General features: G+C 51.1%; 4 protein-coding genes across 4 annotated transcripts in view; 2 read left to right on the top strand and 2 right to left on the bottom strand.

Annotated features, from left to right (window-relative positions):
• Positions 1-641, top strand: part of LOC117640388 — a 48,835-nt gene extending 48,194 nt beyond the window's left edge. Inside the window, exon 6 of the mRNA XM_034376866.1 lies at positions 1-641. The gene's annotated coding sequence lies outside the window, so the exon portion shown is untranslated.
• Positions 389-6,646, bottom strand: LOC117640386 (exonuclease mut-7 homolog). Its single transcript, XM_034376864.1, has 15 exons — positions 6,422-6,646; positions 5,974-6,147; positions 5,750-5,887; positions 5,447-5,661; positions 5,163-5,365; positions 4,898-5,082; positions 4,624-4,816; positions 4,192-4,544; positions 3,968-4,111; positions 3,765-3,896; positions 3,471-3,682; positions 1,484-1,708; positions 1,278-1,406; positions 923-1,183; positions 389-843 (listed from the first exon to the last, which is right to left on the bottom strand). The coding sequence occupies exons 1-15, from the start codon at positions 6,513-6,515 to the stop codon at positions 655-657; spliced, it is 2,847 nt and encodes a 948-aa protein (XP_034232755.1). The 5' UTR covers positions 6,516-6,646; the 3' UTR covers positions 389-654.
• Positions 6,647-6,737: 91 nt separating this feature from the next.
• Positions 6,738-8,785, top strand: LOC117640389 (syntaxin-17). Its single transcript, XM_034376867.1, has 5 exons — positions 6,738-7,022; positions 7,119-7,314; positions 7,412-7,638; positions 7,718-7,934; positions 8,012-8,785. Exons 1-5 carry the CDS (start codon positions 6,891-6,893, stop codon positions 8,113-8,115), a joined length of 876 nt encoding a protein of 291 aa, XP_034232758.1. The 5' UTR covers positions 6,738-6,890; the 3' UTR covers positions 8,116-8,785.
• Positions 8,659-20,588, bottom strand: LOC117640387 (acetyl-coenzyme A synthetase). The gene is made up of 10 exons (XM_034376865.1): positions 20,011-20,588; positions 13,764-13,959; positions 13,559-13,685; positions 12,987-13,165; positions 12,127-12,242; positions 11,847-12,039; positions 11,628-11,761; positions 11,087-11,466; positions 10,755-11,000; positions 8,659-10,574 (listed from the first exon to the last, which is right to left on the bottom strand). Exons 1-10 carry the CDS (start codon positions 20,316-20,318, stop codon positions 10,363-10,365), a joined length of 2,091 nt encoding a protein of 696 aa, XP_034232756.1. The 5' UTR covers positions 20,319-20,588; the 3' UTR covers positions 8,659-10,362.
• Between the last annotated feature and the right edge of the window lie 1,702 nt (positions 20,589-22,290).

The raw sequence follows: 22,290 nt of genomic DNA, 5'->3' as shown, positions 1-22,290 counted from the left end.
GTGGTCCTTCCGCCTACCCATATTTACTCAGAATTTTTACTCAAGGACCCCCTTAGGATAATGTGCAGATGTTCAAAGAGAGAAACAGAAAGAGAGAGAATCCAGCCTGTTTCAAGCAGACTTTTGCCATACTTTAACTTGGCTTTCCTAGGCTAGAGTCCTAGACTCTACCCTGGGCCTAGCTATTTTGCACACATTGCCAAGTTGTCGCTGTATTGATTATCACAGCAAAAGATATTATGAATGTCTTTTTTTTTGTTGGCATAATCAAGACCCTCCGATTTATTTTTTCATCCTGTTTTCCTGAGTGTTTGTTTGCCCTTTGATGCGCACGCCTTGCTGGCATGTAGCTATTAGAGGAACAAAGGGACACGCATGACTCAACAAGTTAACTTGTCAAAGAATAGATTATTTATTTTTCATACTGCATTGTAATGCTTACAATTGAGGGAAAATTGGTCCCAATCCTTTTATTAAATTAAAATCTTAGTGCAAAACTGATATTATTATTACTCTAAACTATTATAACAGGAGAAACCATTGTATAGCAACATAATGTACTTTCTTAGGTCTCTTTGTCCACAACAAAATGGTGCATTAATTTTTCATGTGTAAATAGAACTGGTGTACATGTACAGCAACCATTGTCTAATTTCAAACAAAATCCGTATCATAAACACCACCCAGTTGCTCCGCTTTAACCTCAAGTTTAACAGTGCCAGCAGCTTTATAGCGATCAACTGTCCTGCTCAAATGCGAACCCTCCCAATACACTTTTCCACAATGAGCACAAACGTAAAACACTTGTATCCTCCTGATAACGTCCTCTGGAATAACCTCTATCTGCAATGACAAATAAACCTCATGAACTAAAGATATAATCACTAATGACAAGAGAAAAAAAATTTGAGCACAAACTTACATCAATCTTGGTACCTAAGTGTGTTTGGCCTGTCCTAGCACACTCATCGTTATCAGTCAAATTCCAAGGCCTTGGTTCAGGCAACTCTCCCTTTTCTTTATTTTCGTTTTTCAACTTGGAATCTGCAGAATAACTAGCAGTTGAAGCTGTTGCTGTTGTTACCCCCCTGGAACAAGGGTCCTCCATTCCTAGAGGAGGCAGCCTTGCAACACGGACCATAGTATCCTGTCTAACTCTATCAAAATCATTGCTGTTGCAAACCTGTTACACAAAATTCAATCAAAAACCAGCGAAATAAATTTGATAAAATCAAACTAAAATACAGTATTCATAACATAGCTAATTTTCTACTGACCTGACAACGGGAAAATATGTCAGTATCAAAAACTATAATGCCAAAGTGATCAAGCACTTCCTGAAGTTGATCGCTGGCAGCGGATGACTCAACACAGTAAACCGATTCAGGGCACAGATGACTCTCAAACTATATGAAGTAAATTTGATTGTATAATACTCTTATAGAAGTTTCAGTAAATATTTGCAAAGGTTTAACTTGCATACCCAATCAACATTGCTGCCTTGAGACAGGACGATCCTCTCCTCTTTTGTAATATTTTCAAGAATAGTATTTGCTTCCTCACTTTGCTTCTTTCTGATTGCTGCTTCCAAAATTAAGCAGTCAATACCACACCGACGCAGTTGCCGGCCTAGTCCACAGAGCATCACATCTGCCACAAACTTCAGAGTAGAAACGCCTCGAATCTCCAAGCCATCTAACCCTTCTTCCTGTGAAGCAGAGTAAGAAGGACCAATCCAAATATAAAAATTCTTTTTTTTTATTAAAGAGCCAACATTTTTAAACTGTGGTCACAAATTGAAATTTTACTCAGACATCAATTAATTTGAAGTGTCTGCTGTGGAGCAAATAAGAATAAATGGTTCAACTAAAACTCATAGAAATTATGTAAACTTTTATTTGGTGTAAAAAAATACTATACACTTGTTTTGGAACTATAAAAAAATAACACTCTTAACTTTCAGTCATCACAATCTGCATAGCAAAAGTTATTGCTAGCCACTGGCACATAATTTAATCACCAGTCCTGAGAGAAAATTTGTACATTTGACAGAGTCAAATTGAGGCTGCCATAAATTTTGGGCCTCCTATATATAAGATAAAGTAGAAACTCTTACTTTACTTCAATTTGCAGCAAATCAAATTAATCCATAAGTCTATAATATGCTGGCTATAATGGTCTTAAAGCATAAAAGAAACAACTGTTTCCCATTATACAAGAGTGAACACAGATAGTCAACCTGATTGAAATACCCTTTCATCCTTACAAAGAAACAGTAAAAAGCTTTGGTAGGGCTTAAATCAGGTAGAAGACTATTCTATCCCAAGCTGTAAAAGTATTGATAGAGAAAGTAGTGGTGTAATCATAACACCCCAAGCATCATTTGATTTAGAATAATAAAATTAAAATTGCTAACATAATACTTTACAATTTGGCATAAGAACTCCATCACAAAAAGTCCTGTTCCAATTCACCTCCAGAACAAGGCTGCACAAGTCTTTACCACTACAGATCGCAACCACACCTCTGTTTGCAGAAAACAAGACCATTCTTGTTGCAGCCGAGAATCTGTATAATCTCAATCTTGCTGCAAGCATGATTATGGTAATGGTAATAATTAGATGGTACCCATACGTAGTGACTTCATTTAGTAATTAAGACTTAAATCAGGAGATTAAATTGCGTAAACAACAATTAATCTTGGCATGTACCATAGAACTAAAGTTAACATGAAGAGTAAAATTATAAAATATTTAACGCTTGAAGTAGAATTAGTATATTTTCACCCAACGAAAATCAAAGGAGACATACCCTCTAAAGCAATAGATACAATTATTATGATTATTATTATGGATCAATCCTCAGCAAAATCTATCATCACCAACAGACAGTAACACTTAGAGAAATCATTGTTTTCCACATTTTTGTATCAAATTAGATCTCCATGAGAGCACTGTGATAATGAGATCACAAAAGCCTTCACAGTACAAACTTCTGAATATTTCATTTTTTTGTAGCTTAACAACAATGGATCACACTTCTTCCCTATCACAGAAAATGAATCAGAATTGGGATTGACTCAACAAACATCAGACTTTGCAAGAATAAATAATATTGTACTATCAATTGAAATTTGTGTTAGCAAAATTAAATTCTTATATGTCTTCAATACTAAAATATTGTTGGGCCATAATAAATTTCATGAAAGTAAAATGAAGAAAATAAAAAGGTCTTCAATGACAAGTGCTTACTACCTATATAGAACAAACTACCCAAAAGATTTAAATATCCAGGTCTTTTAAAAGTAATATCATTAAAATAACCCACAACATGGAAAATGACGAGATTCCATTAGATTTTTCTTACAGTAATATCTAATTACAATCAAGTCAAGTCAAGGTTACCGTGGTCAAACAAGAACATGGTTAAAATCAAACAACAAATTTAAACAATTAATGATAAAACCGTACCTGACCTTGGCTGGGCCCTTGGCCAGGGTTGGGTTTGCCACCAGGGGGGCGCCTTCCTCTTCCACGCCCCCTTCCTGAAGAAGCATAATTTTTCTTCGGCGATCTGAATTCCATGATAATTTCATCACAAATCTCTAGGAACGGGAGACCCTGTTCATTGGCTAGTTTCTTCATGTCTCTGTATAGCTCTAGCAAGCAGAAAGCATCTAAAGCTGGAATAAAGAAAAACATCATGAAAGTATTTAAAACATGAGTGAGTAATTTTAGAAGAATAAGAAGAGAAGAATAAATTACCAGCATAGCGCCTTTGGCCAGTTCTCAGAGGTCGCTGTTCCCAGTTGGAAAACTGATCTGACTTATCAAGGCATCGGCCAAAACATAAAGATACAAGCTTTGACAAGCTTTCACCACCAGAATTTGATTTATCTGCAGAACAAATTATCATAAGAGAAGCTCATAGTAATTAGCTAACAAAAAATAAGAAGAGAAATGTTTACCAGGATATGGGAAAGTCATTCCTTTGTTTTGTAGACAGCGCCACAACTGCGACAAGTCCAAATACCCTGAACCAGTACGTTTCAAATTTGCAAGAGGAGCAATTGCTGATCTAATCATTGCCAAGTCCGTGCCCATACTGAATCCTGGAGAAATGTGCATAAGGTTGAAATTATGGATCAAACAAGGGCTTACGAAAAAAGTCCATACTTATATTTATGCTTACCCAGCTTCAGAATTGAAGGGTTTTCAAAGAATAAACTACACGCCTCCATCCACACCTCAGGAGGAAGGCATAACATTCCAATTACATCCAAAATGAAAATTCGATCCCATGTTGCGAGCTGAATTAGAGAGAGTTCATTTTGCTGTGCTCCAAAAGCTGGTTTCCATTCTGAGTCAATGCCAACAATTTTACACTCATGATTATTAATGAAGAGCAGACATTCTCTAAGTGACTCCTCTGAATCCACCATCACAATTGCAGAGTCTGGCAGAGATAAGGAATGAAACTGATTGCTATCATTCCAGTCTTCTTGCTGCTGCTCTTCCGGGGAATTTGGCCTTGGAAATTCGTGTCTACAGAAGATTAAAATTGAAATTAATCGAACAAGGTAGAACAGGAAAGGAAAATGGAGCCCCAAATGCATAAACATACCTTGCAAAGGGATTCTGTTTTAAATGCTCTTTGACATTATAGGGCCACTTGTGTTGGGGTATATTAAATTCCATGGCCCAATAGAAAGCCTCTTCTACTTCATTATAATTATTGAGCATCACAACCAACTCAATCTGAAGGTCCTTGGAATCTTTTACAGCATCATACGCCATCTCTTTCCAGCTGTCCAGGCCTAAATTGAGAAAATCGAGGAAAACATGAATCAAAATGTGGAAATGAAAGGTATAATTTTTTTTTTTTTAAATGTACACACTTAATGTTTTATCGTAGAATCTCTTCCCAAAGATAAAGTTAAGAGCTCCAGCACTTCTTTTCTGGTTCAAATTGGGAGTACAATCAGAAGGAAGGTTGAATGTCTTGACTAATTTGGCGACTAACTTTCCAAGAGGTTTGTAGTTTGTAAACCGATCCAATTTCACATCCGGAACTTCCAATTGGCTAAAAAAATAAATATTTACACATTTTGAAATTTTAAAACTTAACCATAACTGCATGTTAAATTCAAAAACAACTCTTACTGGACAAGATGTTCAACAGTGTTACGGAGACAACGATCTCCAACAAGCATATCCAGACGGGTAACAAGTTGCACCTGCAGGTGTAAATTTGTCGCTAAGGCCTCTTCAGCGATGGAGATTTTGTCTTGTAAAACAAGAGGCAGAATTATATGTTCTATGGGATATTGATCAATCATGTTCAGAGCCACAGCACATTGGCAAGCCTGAAAAATAAAAAGTTGATATAAGTATACATGGCTTATGGAATATAACATGCAAATTCCAAATTTTACAAATCTAAAAACCTCTTTATATTTCTTCGCATAAATAAAATGCTGTATTTTTTCTACAAATAAGGCCTTGTCATCTTCCATCCGGAAGGTTGCTAGAATTAATTTGGTGAGGGAACTATTTCTTTGCATAGTAATAAAACAGAAAGCATCATATTTTAGCTCTGGTGTCAAATTGTGCTGGATTTGCTGCTCTCGTGATTTGGCCCAGCCACAGAATTCCTCAATTACTGCAAACAAATAATAGATGCTGTTAACTAAATGCATTAGTTGAGTGCATGCTGGAGCGACAATGGATACAGATTGGGTTGAACATACTGTAAGCAGCCAGTGTATTGGCCTTGCCATGAAAAAGGTCTTCACACTCGGAAATAATTTGAAGCGCTACAGCATAAGGGTTGTCTGATGTTTCCAAGACAGAAAACAAAATCTGCTTCACATTGTCACTCTTTTTCACTGTAACATACAAGAGATTAGACAAAAAAAAAATTAGAAAATGCAGCTTTAACACGATGCAGTGCAGAAGGATTTTCTAAACTTACATAATGCCCATGCGTTCTTAAGCCTTCTGATGAGTTCCGGAGAGACACTAGCGAAATGGTAGGAAGGGGCCATTCTTTCCAGAGGTGGGCCGCCTCTTCTGTTATGAGACGCAGCGTATCCCGCACCTCGCTGCCAACCGTTGCTACGACTGCCATTGTATGGAGCAGACATTCCTGAAGGAAACCAGAACACAATGTCACCAAGATAGTATCTAACTGTTACAACCTAAAACTCTGTCTATTATTGACACATTAGTGACAAAGCTTTAGCTCAGACAGAGAACGGACCAATTCTATGAATGGCATCAATAAAACTCAAATTATCATGAAATCAACAATGGAGGTCATAAATGCCTTCAAAATCTGTGAAACACTGCTACATAAACAAGAAGACGGCTTCCTGACATAACCCCAGAGAGAAAGTTTCTTGACAGGGCACTATCATTACCTAGGTTAGGTACAGCAGGAAACGCGGCAGAAAGATTAAAGAGAAATAGCCGGGATAGAAATGGAAGGTTGCGGTTAAAAGTAAATATATTCATTAAAGTTCCACAGGTGACTACAAATCGGCCATTTCATAACCACGAAGACGTTCCGGTGCGAAAACCGCAAAAATCGAGGTTAAACCGGGTTAAACTGTCATATTGATATTGGTATAGATGGGTTCCACGCGAGGCTAGAAAAAGGAAAGAGAAGAGAATTTGCTGCTGTGACGAATTTCTCTTCCTGTTATTTTCATTGTGTTTGTTGTTGTTGTTATTTGTGTTGAGCTGTTCGAGGAGAGGGAAGTTTACCATTTATATTGCGTCGTGTGTTTGACTGCTGTGAAAGTGTGTTGAAAACTTAGAAAAGTGCAGATTCAAGTCTTAATTGCATCTCTCATTTGCCTGTTTTCGTCTGGCCTTGGTTCCTTCACGATGGAGCAACAGAGCCCAACCTCCAAAAAGAGACCTTTGAAACATTTTGACCATTCCATTGTCCAATTTAATGATGTTGTGATACCTCACAGGCTAGATATGATGAAAAAACATAGGTGCAACATTGAAAAGGTGATTTTATTTTTGGAACTCCATGTTGTCGTTTGTTTTGTATTTGGTAAAATTCAATATGGTTTAATTTCAACTTTCATTTTCTCTGTTTTCTAGGCAATTTTGTCTCATGATTATCAGTCTGCAATACGGGAGCAGGCAGCGGCCAAAATGTTGGTTCAAAACCTCAAAAGGGATTTAAGTGAAATCGAGTCGCTCCGTAACCAGGTTGATGTTCATGATTTGCTACAGTTCGATAAGGCAATAGAAAGCTCTCGGAAAATTGCTTTGGCAGCACTAGAGGAGTATATTGGTGTGTAACAAAATGTGTCACTTTAACTTTGACACATTGGAAACTTGCATTATGCCTTTTTTTTACTCACCTACTTATCTCTGCATTTCTTCCCTAGATCTTGGAAATAAATTGTCTCCTTCAAAGAAATTAAAGACATGTACCTCTGATAATGAGAATGTAGCTGAATTTGATTTTGGAACAGCTCCTAGACTCCAACTTATGGCTGATAAGCAATCTATTTTAGACAAAGATGAGGAGGAGTATGTACGCTCATGGGAATTGCTTCAAAACGATATTGAGTGTTTGCACACTATTTATGCAGATCTTCACGAATTGACCATGGTCTGCTTTTTACAATTGATTATGTTAACTAAATTTTTTTGTTTTCAAAGAAATTTTTTTTATTGTTTGTTGTTTGCAGGCACAAGGTGAACTGGTAGATAATATAGAAGATAATGTGGCCCATGCCACAGAGTCAGTTCATCAGGGAAACCTAAATTTGAAGAGGGCCCTCATGTATAAGGGTGCTGCTTACCCATTGATTGGCGCTGCCATAGGAACACTGGCTGGTGGTCCTGTAGGTTTCTTTATTGGCTTGAAAGCAGGAGGATGTGCAGCTGTTGGAGGGGGTTTACTTGGTTGGTATTAGCCTCTTACTCTATTTTACTGTATCTCTGTGTCTATTTTCCTGATTTAATGAATTACACTTTTGTAGGGTTTGTTGGAGGGAAGTTCCTGAAAAAGACTCACAAACCGGTAGATGAAGAAACGCGCCAAAAAGGGGAGGACACATCATCATTGAAGCCTCACCAAAGCTAACTTGCTTGTCACTTTGTGATTTGACTTTTCAAATCAACTGGGCAACAAAAAGGTTTGACCGCAAGTTTTAGGAATTGTTGTGACATGTCTAACACATTAAATTACTTAATCGAAGGTTTAAGCAAACCCTATTCATTGGGTTGAAAACTTGTGAACGTGCTTTAAATGTAGAGAGGGACCAGACACCATCATTTGAGCAAGTCCCTGCTTAACTGTGATCTGTTTTTTTGTTTTTTAGGAATGTTTGTTTTTAAATTTACTTTTTCTTGGGTAGATGTTCTTCTACCTCAAAGTTATTGTAGATTTTTCTTTGAATCATACCCTAAGTGTGATTGAACCTGATGGGCCATCTAAGAATAATGTAAAATCTTTCTTTTATATAAAGAGGACATATCAAAGAAATACTGGGTGCTCTTTTCTTACCTACCTTTTAAGGATATTTTTTGTGATTCCTGATTTCATTGCCTGATGATAGGTATTATAATTTTCAACATGGTTCAGGGAGGGGGAGACGATTCACAAAATGATATACTGTAACTTGGCTTCTATTTTTGTAAGCAGTCTCTTTTACTGGTAACATTAGCAACCTACAGAATCACACTGGTTCATGAATTTTACTCTTATCATATAACTACAATAAATTTGGAATGCTATCCAATTACAACAATGATATGTATGCATATTTCTTTTCTTCTCTTTGTTTTAAACCTTAAGCATCTTTTAATGAAGCTGACTCGCAGGACCTCGGCTGATATTCATTCATACTTGTTCACTTGGAAAATGAGGTACAATTCCTTTTCTTATAGTAAGACATTGGATTAAATTTGTCTAAGAACACAGGCTTCTGAAGAACAACATCTTCAAATAAAACGAGCAGTTAATATAGCAATCATTTGAATATGGTAAATTTTACTCTACCATAATGACACACAGCGAGATCAAGAGGTATCATCCTCTGCAATATTTAACAGTCGTAACATTTCTCTCAAAATATTCAGCATTAAAGGCGACAAAATTGTGCAACAAACAAGTAAATGGGCCTTGGAATGATATGTATATTCCAGTCATCCTAAGAAGACTGTACTGCTCATTATTTATAGTGGCTTTGCAGTTCTGTTATGTTCCCCTTTTCTCGAGATTGAATGTCACTTCTCCAAATAAATTATTGGTCCTGTTTTCATGTTACCTTTCACAAGCGTATCATGGTGGACAGTAAGGCAAAATTTCAATCAATTATTCCAATCACCAATTTTCATTTCCAGAGAACTGCACTGTCATTTTCTTGAAATCTGCTACAAAGCACTGTTTAATTTATTTTTATTATTTTTTTTACTTCATGGCACTAAATTTCTGTAAGTTAAAATACATTTAGGAACTGGCCAATCAATCATGTAGTAAAGGTGTTCCTGCACCTCACTCATCTAATTTACTGTACAACAGGCATAAACAATCTCTTATAAAATAACACACTGAGTGTCGATGATTCAAAGCAAAGACGTTGACCATGAAATAAAATAGAATGTGCTTTATGGTCATAAGTCTTCTGCATTTGTTACATCTAACACTAAAATGAATCTGTTAAGCTTATCACACAAAATTTCTTAGTGCGCTATGAGAATTATTTACAATACTCACCTACTTGAAAATGCCAAAGAATGACCTGCTTTGACATTTTCCCATCCTCTCATCACCCATAAAATCTGACTCAGTTTCTGCATCCTTGATATGTATGAGACTCGTATTCAGCATTTATTTGAGGGGAAGAAGATTCTGCTATTAACAAGGCAATATATGTATAACATTGGAGAACAAGGTGGATTCTATTAATAAATAACATCTTGTACAATACTGCTGGCGTGCATACCATAGGTTCCTTCACGGAGAAAGGCTCAACTCCGCAACAATGTCACCAATCTTTTGTTATCAAGTAATCGCACAAAGGATTTGCTGCACATTCAAAAATTCCAACCAATCATTCTTGCGGGCACACTTTCAACATAAACAAAGAGGACCAACAAGGACCAAGAGTGAAACCTTGTCCGGATAATCTTCTATTTGCCTTTTTCTCCTTACTTGTTCCAAGCAAGGCAAGGTACTATAGCGACAGCCACCATACCGTGGCCTCGCTCTATCAGATCCGTCCTTCCTGGGACACGCAAACACGCGTGCCCTGCTCACTGCTCGTCAAGCCCGATCACTTTTTCCGGACGCTGGTACAATACACACAAATAAGGACTCCTCGGCCCTTTACGCCGCTCGCTGGGCTTCGGGTGGCCGGTTGGCAAAGAGCTGGTCGACGACGCCCTCGTCGGCCAGGGTGGAGATGTCGCCGACGTCTCGGTCGTTGAGGGCCACCTTCCGGAGCACTCGGCGCATGATCTTGCCCGACCGCGTCTTGGGCAGGCCCGGTGCGTTTTGGATCACCTCGGGCATGGCGAAGGGGCCTATCCTTTCTCGCACTGCGAAGACGAGCGCGGGGCAGACAGAGAAAGAAAGATTAGCCGGTGCAAGGGAGAAGCGCCTGTGGCACGGAGGGTAGGCAATCCCGCTGCGCGCGGCGGCGCGGTGGGTTGCCCACCCGCACCATTACCATTACGGGCTAGACCACACATGATCGCACGGCGACGACGCCAACTCACCTTGCTTCTTGAGCTCGTCGGTCAGCTTCTTGTCGAAGACGGCGCCCTCGTTGGGCGTCACGAAGCAGTACAGGCACTCGCCCTTGACGGGGTGCGGCCTGGACACGACGGCGGCCTCAGACACGCTGGCGTGCTCCACCAGCACGGACTCGACCTCCGCGGTGCTCATCAGGTGTCCGGACACGTTGAGCATGTCGTCGACGCGGCCCGTCACCCACAGGTAGCCGTCCTCGTCCCGCCGCGCACCTGGGCATTGTAGAGTCGCGGGTTCAAGTACTCGCCGAGGCGAGGCGGTTCAAAACGGCCGGGGCCTGGAGGGGGCCTGGACCTACCGTCGCCGGTGCAGTAGTAGCCGGGGAAGCGGCTGAAGTAGACCTGCTGGAAGCGCTCGTGGTTGCCGAACAGCGTCCGCATCATGCCGGGCCAGGGCCGGTTGAACACGAGGTAGCCCTCCCCGGGGCCCTCCACCACCTTGCCGGCCTCGTCCAGCAGCACGGGCTGCACGCCGAAGAAGGGGAAGGAGGCCGCGCCGGGCTTCATGGGCGTGCAGCCGGGCAGCGGCGTCAGCACGTGGCCGCCGGTCTCCGTCTGCCAGAACGTGTCCACGATGGAGCACTCCTCCTTGCCGATCATCTTGTAGTACCACAGCCACGCCTCGGGGTTGATGGGCTCGCCCACGGAGCCGAGCACCTTGAGCGAGGCCAGGCTGTGCCTGCCGAAGCCAAGAGAAAGGGAGTTAGTCACCGCCACCACGCCGAGATAACCTCTCCGAAAGAGTCGCGCTGCCTCTCTCGCCCGCGAGTGCGAGAGAGAGACGATCGGGCCGCAAGCTTATCTCGCGGGCCGCGCCTCCGCGCCTAGTCGGTGCCTTACTTGAGGACGGGCTCGTCGCCGAACTTCATGAGGGAGCGGATGGCAGTGGGGGCGGTGTAGAACTGCGAGACCTTGTACTTGTCGATGACGGACCAGTAGCGATCGTTGCCGGGGTAGAACGGGGTGCCTTCGAACTGGAAGCAGAAAGGCAGTGTCAGCCGCGTCGCCGGGCCTCGGCTGACAGGGTCCTCCTGGAAGGTCCTCCCGGACGGCACTCACGATGACGGAGGTGGCGCCGTTGGCGAGGGGGCCGTACACGACGTAGGTGTGTCCGGTGATCCAGCCCACGTCGGCAGTGCACCAGTACACGTCGTTGGGCTTGTAGTCGAACACGTACTTGAAGGTGGTGGCCGCGTACATGAGGTAGCCGCCAGTCGTGTGCAGGACGCCCTTGGGCTTACCAGTGGATCCACTGCGACAAAAACAAAAAAGGGCGAAGGTGAGGACAAAGTCGGCAGGAGTGGCGAAATGGGTGGGAACGCCGGGGACACGCTCCTACCTTGTGTACAGCATGAACAGCGGGTCCTCGGCGCTGACCCAGACCGGGTAGCAGGACGACGGCGCGTCCTCCATCTCCTCGGTCCACCAGAAGTCGCGGTCCTCCTTCATGTCCACCTGCAGGAACAAGGCAGAAGGCTCGTCTCATCAATCCTTTCCGTCGCCATAGGTTTTCGCGGTGGAGCCCGAGAGTGCGGCATTTCGTATCAAGCCCACCCACCCCGCCCCATCAGATGAGTCCGCGGCGCAGTGCCGCCAGTGCCGCCAGCCTCGCCGACGTGAACACCGTCTAGGTGCACTTGGACTCGCGATTTGGGCGTCATAGCTTGCCGCCGACGTGTCCGCAACCACGACTTACACTGTACCGGCCGGCAGACCGATGCCGAAGGGCCGTTCCGCCGCAGTGTCTCTCTCGCACTCACGCAGCGTCGCGTAAGGGTGCGAGAGAGAGACAGAGCGTCCGAGACGGCTTTTCGGAATCGGTCGGCAGACGCGGTGACGTCGCGAACGTGGGAATAAAGGGACGGGCATTGTGCAGCGGCGGCAAGGCACGGCAAGGCACGGCGATGGCGGCATGTTCGGCCCGTCGGCTTGACGCGGCATCTGTTCGAAGTCCGCCAGGGCCGCCAGGGCGTCCACGCTCACGACGAGGCCCGCGTCGAGGAGGCCGTGGCCGCGGGCCGGTGCGCGGTGCGCGGTGCGTCCGTGGGCTAGGCAGGGAATCCCTGACGGCCTGCCCTGACGGCCTGACGGCCAGACGGGGAGGCGAAATGCAAAGCGCCCAGCGAGAGGACGTTTCGTTTCGCCGACCCAGTTACCTTTGCACCGGGACGTGGCGGGCGGGGCACCGCGACGGCTTACCTTCTTGTAGGCCGCGCTGCCGTTGGTGCCGTTGGTGCCGTTGGAGTTGCCGTTGGTGCCGTTGGTGCCGTTGGCGTGGCCGTTGTCCTGCGCGTTGAGCGTCGCGTTGAGCCGCGCCAGGTGCTCCACCACGATGCAGCACTCCACGACGTGACCCTGCTCGGCCGCGCGGTCCATGGCTGCAATCAAACGCAGTGTGAGTTGGCGTTCAAGGAAGTCCTGGCTGGTTCGCCTCGCCACGGCCAGGGCACGGCCAGGGCACGGCACGTGCGCGTCGCGGTGGCTAGCCACGTCGCCCTGCCCGGCCAACCTTGCCTGGCCGGTGACATTGGCCTTCGGCGAGCCTTCGACGAGCCTTCGGGCACCTGGGGGCAGCTGACGTCAAGTGGACGTCTGCTGGCCCCGCCGTCCCGTGTGGCCAGCTTGTTCACAAATCGGACGCGGCCTCTCGCAAAACAAGTGCATCGCGTCAATCGGCAGTCCGCCTCAAAACTAATCCCCTTTTGGCCAGGGATGCCCGAGGGAACTCCCAAGAGGTTGTTGCCGCGTCAAGCCGTTGCGTCACCACTCACCTGTATCGCAGATGTCCTTCAGGCAAATGAGCTTCTCGCCCCTCATGACGCAGTCGGCGGTCACCAGCAGCTTGCTCTTCGAGTCCAGGATGCGCTCGGCCAGGGAGTCGGAAGAGAAGCCGGCGAACTGGAAGGCAGACGACAAGTGAGCGGTGCAAACAACAACAACAACGCACATGCAAGTGGTAAATCAAACGCCACTCACTGTGATGGCATGGACGGCGCCGATGCGGCTGCAGGCGAGCATGGCGATGACCACCTCGAGCACCATGGGCATGTAGATGGCCACGCGGTCGCCCTTCTGCACGCCGTGGTCCTTGAGCACGTTGGCGAAGCGGCAGACCTCCTGCAGCAGCTTCTTGTAGGTGATGCGGCTGTAGTCCTCGGGGTCATTGCCCTCCCTGTGCAAACGCAAGCGAACGACACCGTCAGTGCTGCCAATTTTCGTTCCTGAAACGGAGAAAGCGGCCCTTTCACCCTGCGGGGTTGGCCGCTGTGGTTGGTTCTAGGCGGTTCCGCCACCACTTTTGCCAACTTTCGGGGGGCCCGTCCCTAAGCCTTGGACCTTGAACCCACACCGCGGCGGCGGGCACCGAGCTCACACTACTTTTGCGGCGGCTTTTGTTATTGTTGTCGCCGCAGTGCTGTGGCAGTGTTCGGCATCGCCAAGCAGATCCTCTGAATAGACAAGGACCCGCCCAAAATAATTCATTCACACCTCTCGGTTCCTTCCTCGGCGACGGCGGCGCGGCGGCCCCGGAATGGGTCGCCTGAATTAGCCGCCGCCCCTCCCGCCCTACCTTTTCGCGGTGTATCGCCCGCAGACTCAATCTCAGAGTCTTATTCGTCAGCCAGTCTCTCTCGCACTAATGGGTGCCCCGTGTGGGTGCGAGAGAGACAGAGCGACGAAAAGAGCTCTCGGAATAAGTCCTGCTGGGGCGGAGACGGGCGGAAAAGGAAACGAGGGAATGGGAGAGGTGCGGAGGGAAGGCCGCGGCGCACCGCGACGCACCACGACTCGTGGAGCCGCCGCCTTTGCATACAGTGACGGAGGGCACCGTTTCGCCACTCACCGAGAAAGTGCATTATGCACGTTTGCGAAAGGGGAGGAAGTTGGAAGTTGGGGGAGGGATGGGGGTTTCTGAGAGGGGGGGGGGTGATCTGGGGGTGGATCCACAGAAGGACCTCGCCGTCAATCCAATCACGAAGGGGATCAGGCCGCGGATTTATCACCAGGGATGGCTTCGCCCCCATTCGGAACAAACTTTTCACCCCCCTCCCTCTCCCACCCTTTTGAACGTTCCTCCATATTTCAACAAACGTGTCCTCACTGCGGTTTTCTCGCCTCCGTAACTACGTTTAGCTATCGTATTTCGCGAAAACCGACCCCTAACATAAAATGAGAATGAGTTTGAAAACATCGGCGAGTGCACCCCCCCCCCTTCCCCTCCCCCGACGGTGCCCTCGCGTACCCCTCCCCCTCTCCGTTGTGCCCTCCTCGGTCGCTGGGTCGATACTGCCCTTCACCCCCGACGGGGCACCCAGACGGGGGGCGGGAGACGCCCGCGCAGCCCCCGCAGCCCGCGCACCAGTCCAGCAGCAGCATTGGCCGAGGGGGGCGAGGGGGGCTTGGAAAGAGGGGGCGGGGGCGAGGCGCGTGGGCACGCCGCGACGCCAAGTCCCATAGAATCTCATGGCGCCTCGCTATCGGCATGTGACTGTTGTCTCGAACGCCCCCGCCCCCCAAGCCCCCCGCCCCCTCCCCAAGGCCGCAACCCTCCTGGCAGAACCACCCCCTTCATCCTCCAGGTCGAGGCGCGCCCCGCGGGGACGCATCCGGCACGAGTCAAGCCAATCAGCACTGCTCTGTCTCTCTCGCACTCGTGGGGCGCCCCGTAAGGGTGCGAGTGAGACAGAGCGACGAGAGCGGGCACTTACCGCCGCCACGCACCTTTAGGCCTGGCTCTGGCTCTGGGCATGTCGTCGTCATCGCGCCGCTGATTCGCTGATGCAGCGCGGCGCTACTGTCGCTGATGCCAGCTTCGCGTGCGCTGCGCGCTGCGCGCTCCGTGCGCCGCCGCCGAGCACACGCGCCCCGCGTCCGGCAGCTCGGCAGTCCGGGCCCATAGCTCAGCCCCTCGGCCGGAACCCGGATGGCGGTGTAGCGCGTCGCGTTGGAGGACGCCGGGGGCCAGAGGCCAGAGGTAGGCCAGAGGTGGCGGTGGCCGTCCAGTGGCCGCCGACACCGCCGACACCGCCGAGCCCGCCATGACCATCGACACCGCGGACAACCGGCCAAGCGGCCAAACAATGCGCACGAGGAAGCGAAGCCAAGCAGCGGGGCGCAAGTCAGCGACTCCGGCGCCTACACTGTGGTCTCGACGCCGTGGGCCACGCGCTGACGGGGCGAATCCGACTAGACGGACTAGACCGCGCCAAACGGCTATGCGTCCAGCCGCGCCTTACAAGGCCCTCAGACCCCCGAGGCCCTGGCCCTGCAGCTTGATCACTCCGAGAAGGGTGCGACAGAGACAGAGCGACGAACGAGCCCGGCTAAGAGAGCCGCCCGGGCCACACGAGAGCCAGGGAGTGCGGCGCGCAGAGCCAAAGCCAGACCAAAGCCAGGCGGGTCAAAGCCAAACGACCTTCCGCAATACTATCGACTGCCCTCCGCGTTCCGCGACGACGGAGGGGGAACCGGCGGTCTTATAGAAGATGGTTAGCACCCCCCCTCTCAAACACACACCAAAATTTTAACGCCTGAACCCCAAGCCTTGTCGTGTACGCTGTACACACACTACTCCCACTATCGGCACGCGAAACACGCAAAACGCGCCGGCCTCGCTTTGCAGCGCTTGGCAGCGCTTTGCGGGGCAAAGCGGGGAGCGTGGAGCCATCGCCGTTCGCGGCTTCACGTTATTCACAGCTGCTCGTGTCGTTTCGATCACGCGACACACGCACAGCCGACTGATTCAGAGAGTCGCTCTGTCTCTTTCGCACTCGCGGGGCGTCGGGGCGTCGCGTGTAGGTGCGAGAGAGACAGACAGCACTGGCGCCGCACCTGGACCGCAAAACCACGCACAACCTCTCCTACGGGGCGAGCAGGGAAACCCACGTCCGCGTCCGTCACCGCGCCGGGTACCCGGCTACTCATGCCGAGTCATTGTCGTGGTTTCGCTGCTTCGCTCCTCGTTTCGTTTGCCCAGTGGTTAGCCCGGCGTGGCTCCGCGACCCGCGTGACGCGCTGGAAGGCGTCACGCCGACGGCCTCTCTCCTCCGCCTCCCTCACGCACACGTGAGAGAGGATGACGGTTATGACGCGGACATCAGACTGATTCGGCGCTCCGTCTCTCTCGCACCTGGACGGGACGCCCCATGAGTGCGAGAGAGGCGAAAACGCTTCTCGGAATCAGTCTGTGGAGACGGCCTACAGTGGCTGCCTTCGTCCGGCCCGGTGGCGCAGCGTAGCGCAGCGCGGCCAATGGCGTACAGTAGCGTTTAGCAATGACGTCACGGCACCCTTCCAAAGAGGGGGAGGGGGAGGGGGCGTGCCCCTCGGCGTGCCCGCAGCAGAAGGCTCCAACCCCCCTCCGCCAGCCACCTCGACGCGAACCTCGAAATATGAAAATGACCGGTCCAGGTCCACGCCGCGGAGGTCTTTGCCCAGAGCAACGTCCACTCGTCGCCAATTTTACGGCCGATGGCGACGGCGATCGGGAATATCCCCGGCCTGGCCGCCGTCGCCGCCGTCGCCAAGGTGTCCCCAGTGCGAGATGAACGCCTCCGCCGCCTTATCGGCGTCTTGCGGACTAATTTCACTCCGTCTCTCTCGCACTCACGGGGCGTGCCGTGTAGGTGCGAGAGAGACAGAGGCCCCGCAGTGACGTCACCGCTGCGCGTGGGCGATGACCCCCTTCCCTCCGCGCGCAGTCTCCACTGGCAGGCCAGGGCCGCCAGGGCCGCGCTGCGAGGGGGTGGGCCGGCGGGGCCGGGGTGGGGCGGCCGGAGACTTTGGAGCCGAGGGTTGGTTGGCAGCAAGCGAGCCGTGCCGCCAGGCCGCCCCTCCCCCGCCTCAGTGGGATAGGTCAAAGGGCCTGGAACACGTGGGCCTAGCAGGCCGAGCAGGCCGAGCTGGCGGCCACGCGCGTCCGGAAGGACGCAGGACCCGAAACCTTTGTCCTTTGCGCGGCTCTGGATTAGGCCGTCGTAAACGACTGCGGTTTCACTAACCGCCACGAGCCGCGCCGCTAAATAACCAAGAACGAATCGACCCTGCTTCGCGCTGCTTGCATCGTGATGGCGCTCTCGTACAGTAGAGTGAACGTTGCCACCCTGAGAGCGGGTTGACCAGTCTCTCTCGCACTCATGGGTGCGAGAGAGACGGCTGATACCGAGAGTTGCTTTCATCACTTCGTCACTCTCGCACCTATAAGCAATGCCCCATGAGTGCGAGAGAGACAGGGCGCCGAAAACTACTCTCGGCATCAGTCTGCTGCAGAGCGCCTGTGAGGTAGGCAACCCTCCGGCACGCGTGCACGCGCGCTGCCTACGCGCTCGAGCCGGGGGCTTCGGTTCGGGGGCTGGGCGTTTGGAGCGTTCGGGGGCTCGGCAACATGGCGGCTCGGCGGCGTGGTGGCAGCGGCCTGGCCCGCGGATTGCCGCCGCGCGGCGTGTGTGGAAGCCACTGACCCCACGGCCGGCCGCGGCGAGCCTACAGCGAGTGACGTCCTCACGTCCGGACTCAGCAGTGTCCCATCGGCCCACTGGTAACCCGATTCCGGTTCGAGATCGAGATTGAATTTGAGATCGAGATCGAGTTCGAGATCGACTTCGAGTCCTCCGTGCCGCCAAACTGACGCACTCCGTTTGCCCGCCTTTTTCTCTGGAGCTGCCGGCCGAACACTTTTTCTCGTTAGGGGTCGTCCACATATTACGTAATCACCTAAGGGGGAGGGGGAGGTATAGCTGAGGCTTACGCTTGATTACAGAGGGGAGAGGGGGGTGACCGTTTTGATTACGTAATCATTTTTTAGTCACTTTATGCAATTTCGTTGATCTAAACATATACGGAAATACTGCAGTACACCGACACCAATCGCACTTTCCCATCCTCCAATAGACACATTGACGATTATGCGCATTTATCATTTCGCTAAGAAGCTCTTTTGTCTTGTTTTAGGAGTTTCATAAAAAGAATGAAAATCTTCTCATTAATGTGAACAATCGTCAATACTGTAAAAGCGAATAAAATGGAAAACCCCTGATATTCTTTTCAGTGATCGTTTGCAGACAAGATACACACAAGTTCGGGTGCCGGCAAAGAAGGTTTTACTAGGTCACCGCTCGGCAGCATCATCGATCATAGGAAATAATTTCAGGACTGGTCGTCCTCACTACTGCATGGTAAAAACGGTTTCTGGATTGCCCAGGAACTCCCTGGAAATCGATTAAGTCTCGCCCATAGGCTTAAATTATTACTTTTTTTGTCACTCGTACCGTGTTTGGGAACATATATAACCGCTAGATCTGGTCCTCTCATTTAAAAAAAAATTGTGGATTACGTAATCTTCCGTTGGGGGGAGGGGGTCGGACCGTTGATTACGTTTGATTACAATGGGGAGGGGGAGGTCAAAAACCCAAAAATCGTGATTACGTAATATGTGGACGACCCCTTACCTCGCCGTCTCCCCGTTCCATTCCCGCGGCACTGCACTGCACAGCGCGTCGAGCAAATTGTAGTGTATTGAATGGCACGAGTCCTGTAGGCGGATTACGAACAAAGCTCTCGTCAGTTCGCCTCTCCCGCACTAGAGGGACGTCCCGCAGGGCGATGGAAGAACCGTTCGGAAAGCTCACTACTGACAGGTAGCAGGCGTGCTACCTACCCTGCCTGACGGGGTCCTCAGCGGCGGTCCCAGACCCCCCTCGACGACGCGCACACCCCTTTGCTCGACGGCGTGCTGCTCGTCTCGGTGCGTCGCGAAGGGTCATGTCGCAACCAGTTGAGCAACCCCTTGCTCGGACGTGCACGGGGACGGGGGCTCACAGAAGGGGAGGAGGAGGGTGGGGGATCTGCTCCAGCTCGGCCATAAACGCGCCCGCGAGTCCTTGATCCTGGCACCTCGACAGGCTGACAGGTTGACACCCGTGACAACGGTGACGAGCGTGGGAGGCTGGCGCACGCTGGCGGGTGCCGTCCAGAGTGACACTTTGTGGAACACCATGCGAAAGTCACAATTACGCACTCGACATGCATGCAAAACATTTCCGCACAGTCACAAAGAGAAACGTCGTGTTTCCATGTGTTTAATTTTGTTCTAAAATATGTGATTTTTGTTTCTTGATTGCAATTGCATGTTCAGGCAAACCAGCAAGTGGTTTTTGCACTTGTTTTAATTTTTTTTAATTCCCCAGGCTTGGCGCCACTGTGATGCATGTGACAGTGGACTCACCAGTAGTAGGCGATCCTGTCACCGTTGCCGCAGCGCACGGTGCGGTCCAGCAGGTTGTAGCACACGTTGGTGGTGGCGCCGTCCAGCCACTTGATCTCCACGGGGCCCTTCTCCGTGTCGAAGTTGTAGCTGAGGAACTTGCCGGGCGTGTACGGCGTCTCCCAGTGGAACTGCTTGTACACGGGCAGCCAGAACTCCTCGGGCTTGTCGATGGACTTGGCGTACATCTCCTTGTACTGGGCCATGCTGCTGATGTGGGCATTCTTGGCGAGCTTGGGGTTGGGCGCGTACACGGCGGGCTTATCCATGGTGTCTGTCGTGCCTCACTTCACTACAATAAATTAAACACACGGCCACGGTCCCGACGAGAGCGGAGCAGACGACGCGACTGGACGGATGGGTTAGCAGACGACGCGAGCAGACGACGCGAGCTCGGGACGCGGCTCCGCTTGACAGTGGTCGGTTCGGCTCGGCTCTGCTCGGCACGTTTGCGATCAAGTCGGGGCGTGGCGTGGAGGGGCGTTGCGGCAGCCCGGGACGGCGACGCAAAGCACACTGCTAGCGCTGGCCGTAGCCGCGCGAGCCGCGCGCGGTGACCAAGCCAGCCAGGCCTCGGCGCTGGTCGCGCTGGTTCCCCCACCGTCCGCGGCCCGCAGGCGGCGCCACCGGCCGCACGCGTTGCCAACCTTTCGTCGCTCACCGCGCCGCGGCGCCGCGCTGGCTGACGTCGCCGCCGACGCCCTGCCCGCCGAGAGGCCCTTACAGCCACGCCCCGGCGCCCCGGTGACGCACGTCGTCGACGGCGACGCTGGGCGGCGAGCTTCTCCGGCGTCTCGGCGGCTGCCCGGGTGGCGGCACTGGCCGGCGCGGCGGGGATTCGGGGATTCGAACCCCACCGCGGCGCTGTTCGCCTCGCCGCCGCCGTCATCGTGCTGGTCGCGTTTTCCGATTGACGGGCATCGCGTGACTTCGTCGTCGACGCGATGCTGCTATCGGGGCATGCAAATTAACCGCCCTACTGGATCACGGCTATCACCGACTGCTGGTCACACTGCGTACACGAACCGAGCCGGCCGGTCGCGCACGCTTTGCGCGCAAGAGCGCGGTGGCTGGCGGGCTGGCGGTCGGCCGCGTGCCTCGCACGGGCAGGCCATCGCACGCCTGCGCACGCCCCGGCCATGCCCCGGCCCGGCTGGCATCACCGCCAAAACCGTTTCGCAGGCGGCCAACTGCAACACAGTGGCGCGAAGAGGCATTCCCGCCGAGGAGTATCGAGCATTCCCGCCCGAGGCGGCGGTGGCGGCGTGAGTGAGCACGCTGCCACCTGCGTCCGTTGACGGCCGCCAGCACACCGCGCCCTGGGAGGCCGAAGACGGACAGACAACAAACCCTGGCTGGGTTTCTACAAAAATGAGAACCCAAGGAGAGAAACCCCGACCGGATTTTTCTGAAAAAAGAGGGCCAAAAGAGGCCCGGCCCGCCCCTCCGCGCGTGCCCACGGCGTGGTCTTCCTGGCGGCGCCCTTGCGTGGCCGGGCCGGGCAGACACCCGGCCGGCGATAGCGCGCAGCGCTCTCGACTCACTCGGGTGGCGTGGTTCCCCACGAGGGCATCACGTCGCCGCACTACTTGGCCGGCCGGGCGATCAGCTGACGGGGAGCCCGCCGCGACCACGCCGGACCACGCGGGACCACGCCCACGCGACACGGCGGTGCCGCGGCATGGCGCTCGGGACGAATCCAAGCTTGCGGTGTGGATGCGGTGGGGTGACCAGCGATGACTACTCTTCTTTTTATTTCGGCCAAGCCAGGCGGAGCCAGGCGGAACGCGGAACCTAGGGTGGCTAAAGTTCGCGGCGCGCTGTTCTATCGGCTGCCGCACGGCGCCAGAAACCATTTGTTCCGTTTTGCGGGCGACACCTAGAGCCCTTGCTGCCATCCGTCTGCAGAATCGCTTTTTTTCCGGCGCGCGTCGCTGCATTTTCATCTTCTGCAGGCGCATGATGGCGGCAAGGACGATCGGCCCATTGCTCTGGCCGACAGTGGACGGCCGTTTGCTCACGGCTTTACTGCCTCGCCGACGTCGCCGACACTGTTCTCACGGCGTCAGCGCGTCAGTGAGGTGGGTGTGGCGCCGCGTGTCCGAGACTCGGCCCGCGATGCTGGCCTTGGCGTCCGGGATGTCAACCCAGTCCCTTGCTCTCGCCGAGGACCCCGTCGAAGTTGCATCTCAAGTCCCCTTTGAGGGCCTCGTTTAGGTCCCTGTTTGGGCTGTTTGGGCT

The sequence above is a fragment of the Thrips palmi genome, unplaced genomic scaffold (genome assembly GCF_012932325.1).
Source record: "Thrips palmi isolate BJ-2018 unplaced genomic scaffold, TpBJ-2018v1 HiC_scaffold_12, whole genome shotgun sequence".
Classification (NCBI taxonomy): Eukaryota; Metazoa; Arthropoda; class Insecta; order Thysanoptera; family Thripidae; genus Thrips; species Thrips palmi.
This window is presented reverse-complemented; position numbering and strand designations above follow the sequence as displayed.

Excerpts from the sequence above, each read along its gene's own strand:
- LOC117640386 (XM_034376864.1), bottom strand. The coding sequence starts at position 6,515 with ATGAATATATTTACTTTTAACCGCAACCTTCCATTTCTATCCCGGCTA. Across the intron at positions 5,366-5,446 it reads ATGCGAAGAAATATAAAGAG|GCTTGCCAATGTGCTGTGGC; the intron begins GTTTTTAGATTT and ends TTTATTTTTCAG. Across the intron at positions 3,897-3,967 it reads AATGACTTTCCCATATCCTG|ATAAATCAAATTCTGGTGGT; the intron begins GTAAACATTTCT and ends TTTGTTCTGCAG.
- LOC117640389 (XM_034376867.1), top strand. The coding sequence starts at position 6,891 with ATGGAGCAACAGAGCCCAACCTCCAAAAAGAGACCTTTGAAACATTTT. Across the intron at positions 7,315-7,411 it reads AGCACTAGAGGAGTATATTG|ATCTTGGAAATAAATTGTCT; the intron begins GTGTGTAACAAA and ends TTTCTTCCCTAG. Across the intron at positions 7,639-7,717 it reads ATCTTCACGAATTGACCATG|GCACAAGGTGAACTGGTAGA; the intron begins GTCTGCTTTTTA and ends TGTTGTTTGCAG.
- LOC117640387 (XM_034376865.1), bottom strand. The coding sequence starts at position 20,318 with ATGGATAAGCCCGCCGTGTACGCGCCCAACCCCAAGCTCGCCAAGAAT. Across the intron at positions 12,243-12,986 it reads GCAGCGCGGCCTACAAGAAG|GTGGACATGAAGGAGGACCG; the intron begins GTAAGCCGTCGC and ends TTGTTCCTGCAG. Across the intron at positions 11,467-11,627 it reads GGCGACGAGCCCGTCCTCAA|GCACAGCCTGGCCTCGCTCA; the intron begins GTAAGGCACCGA and ends TGGCTTCGGCAG.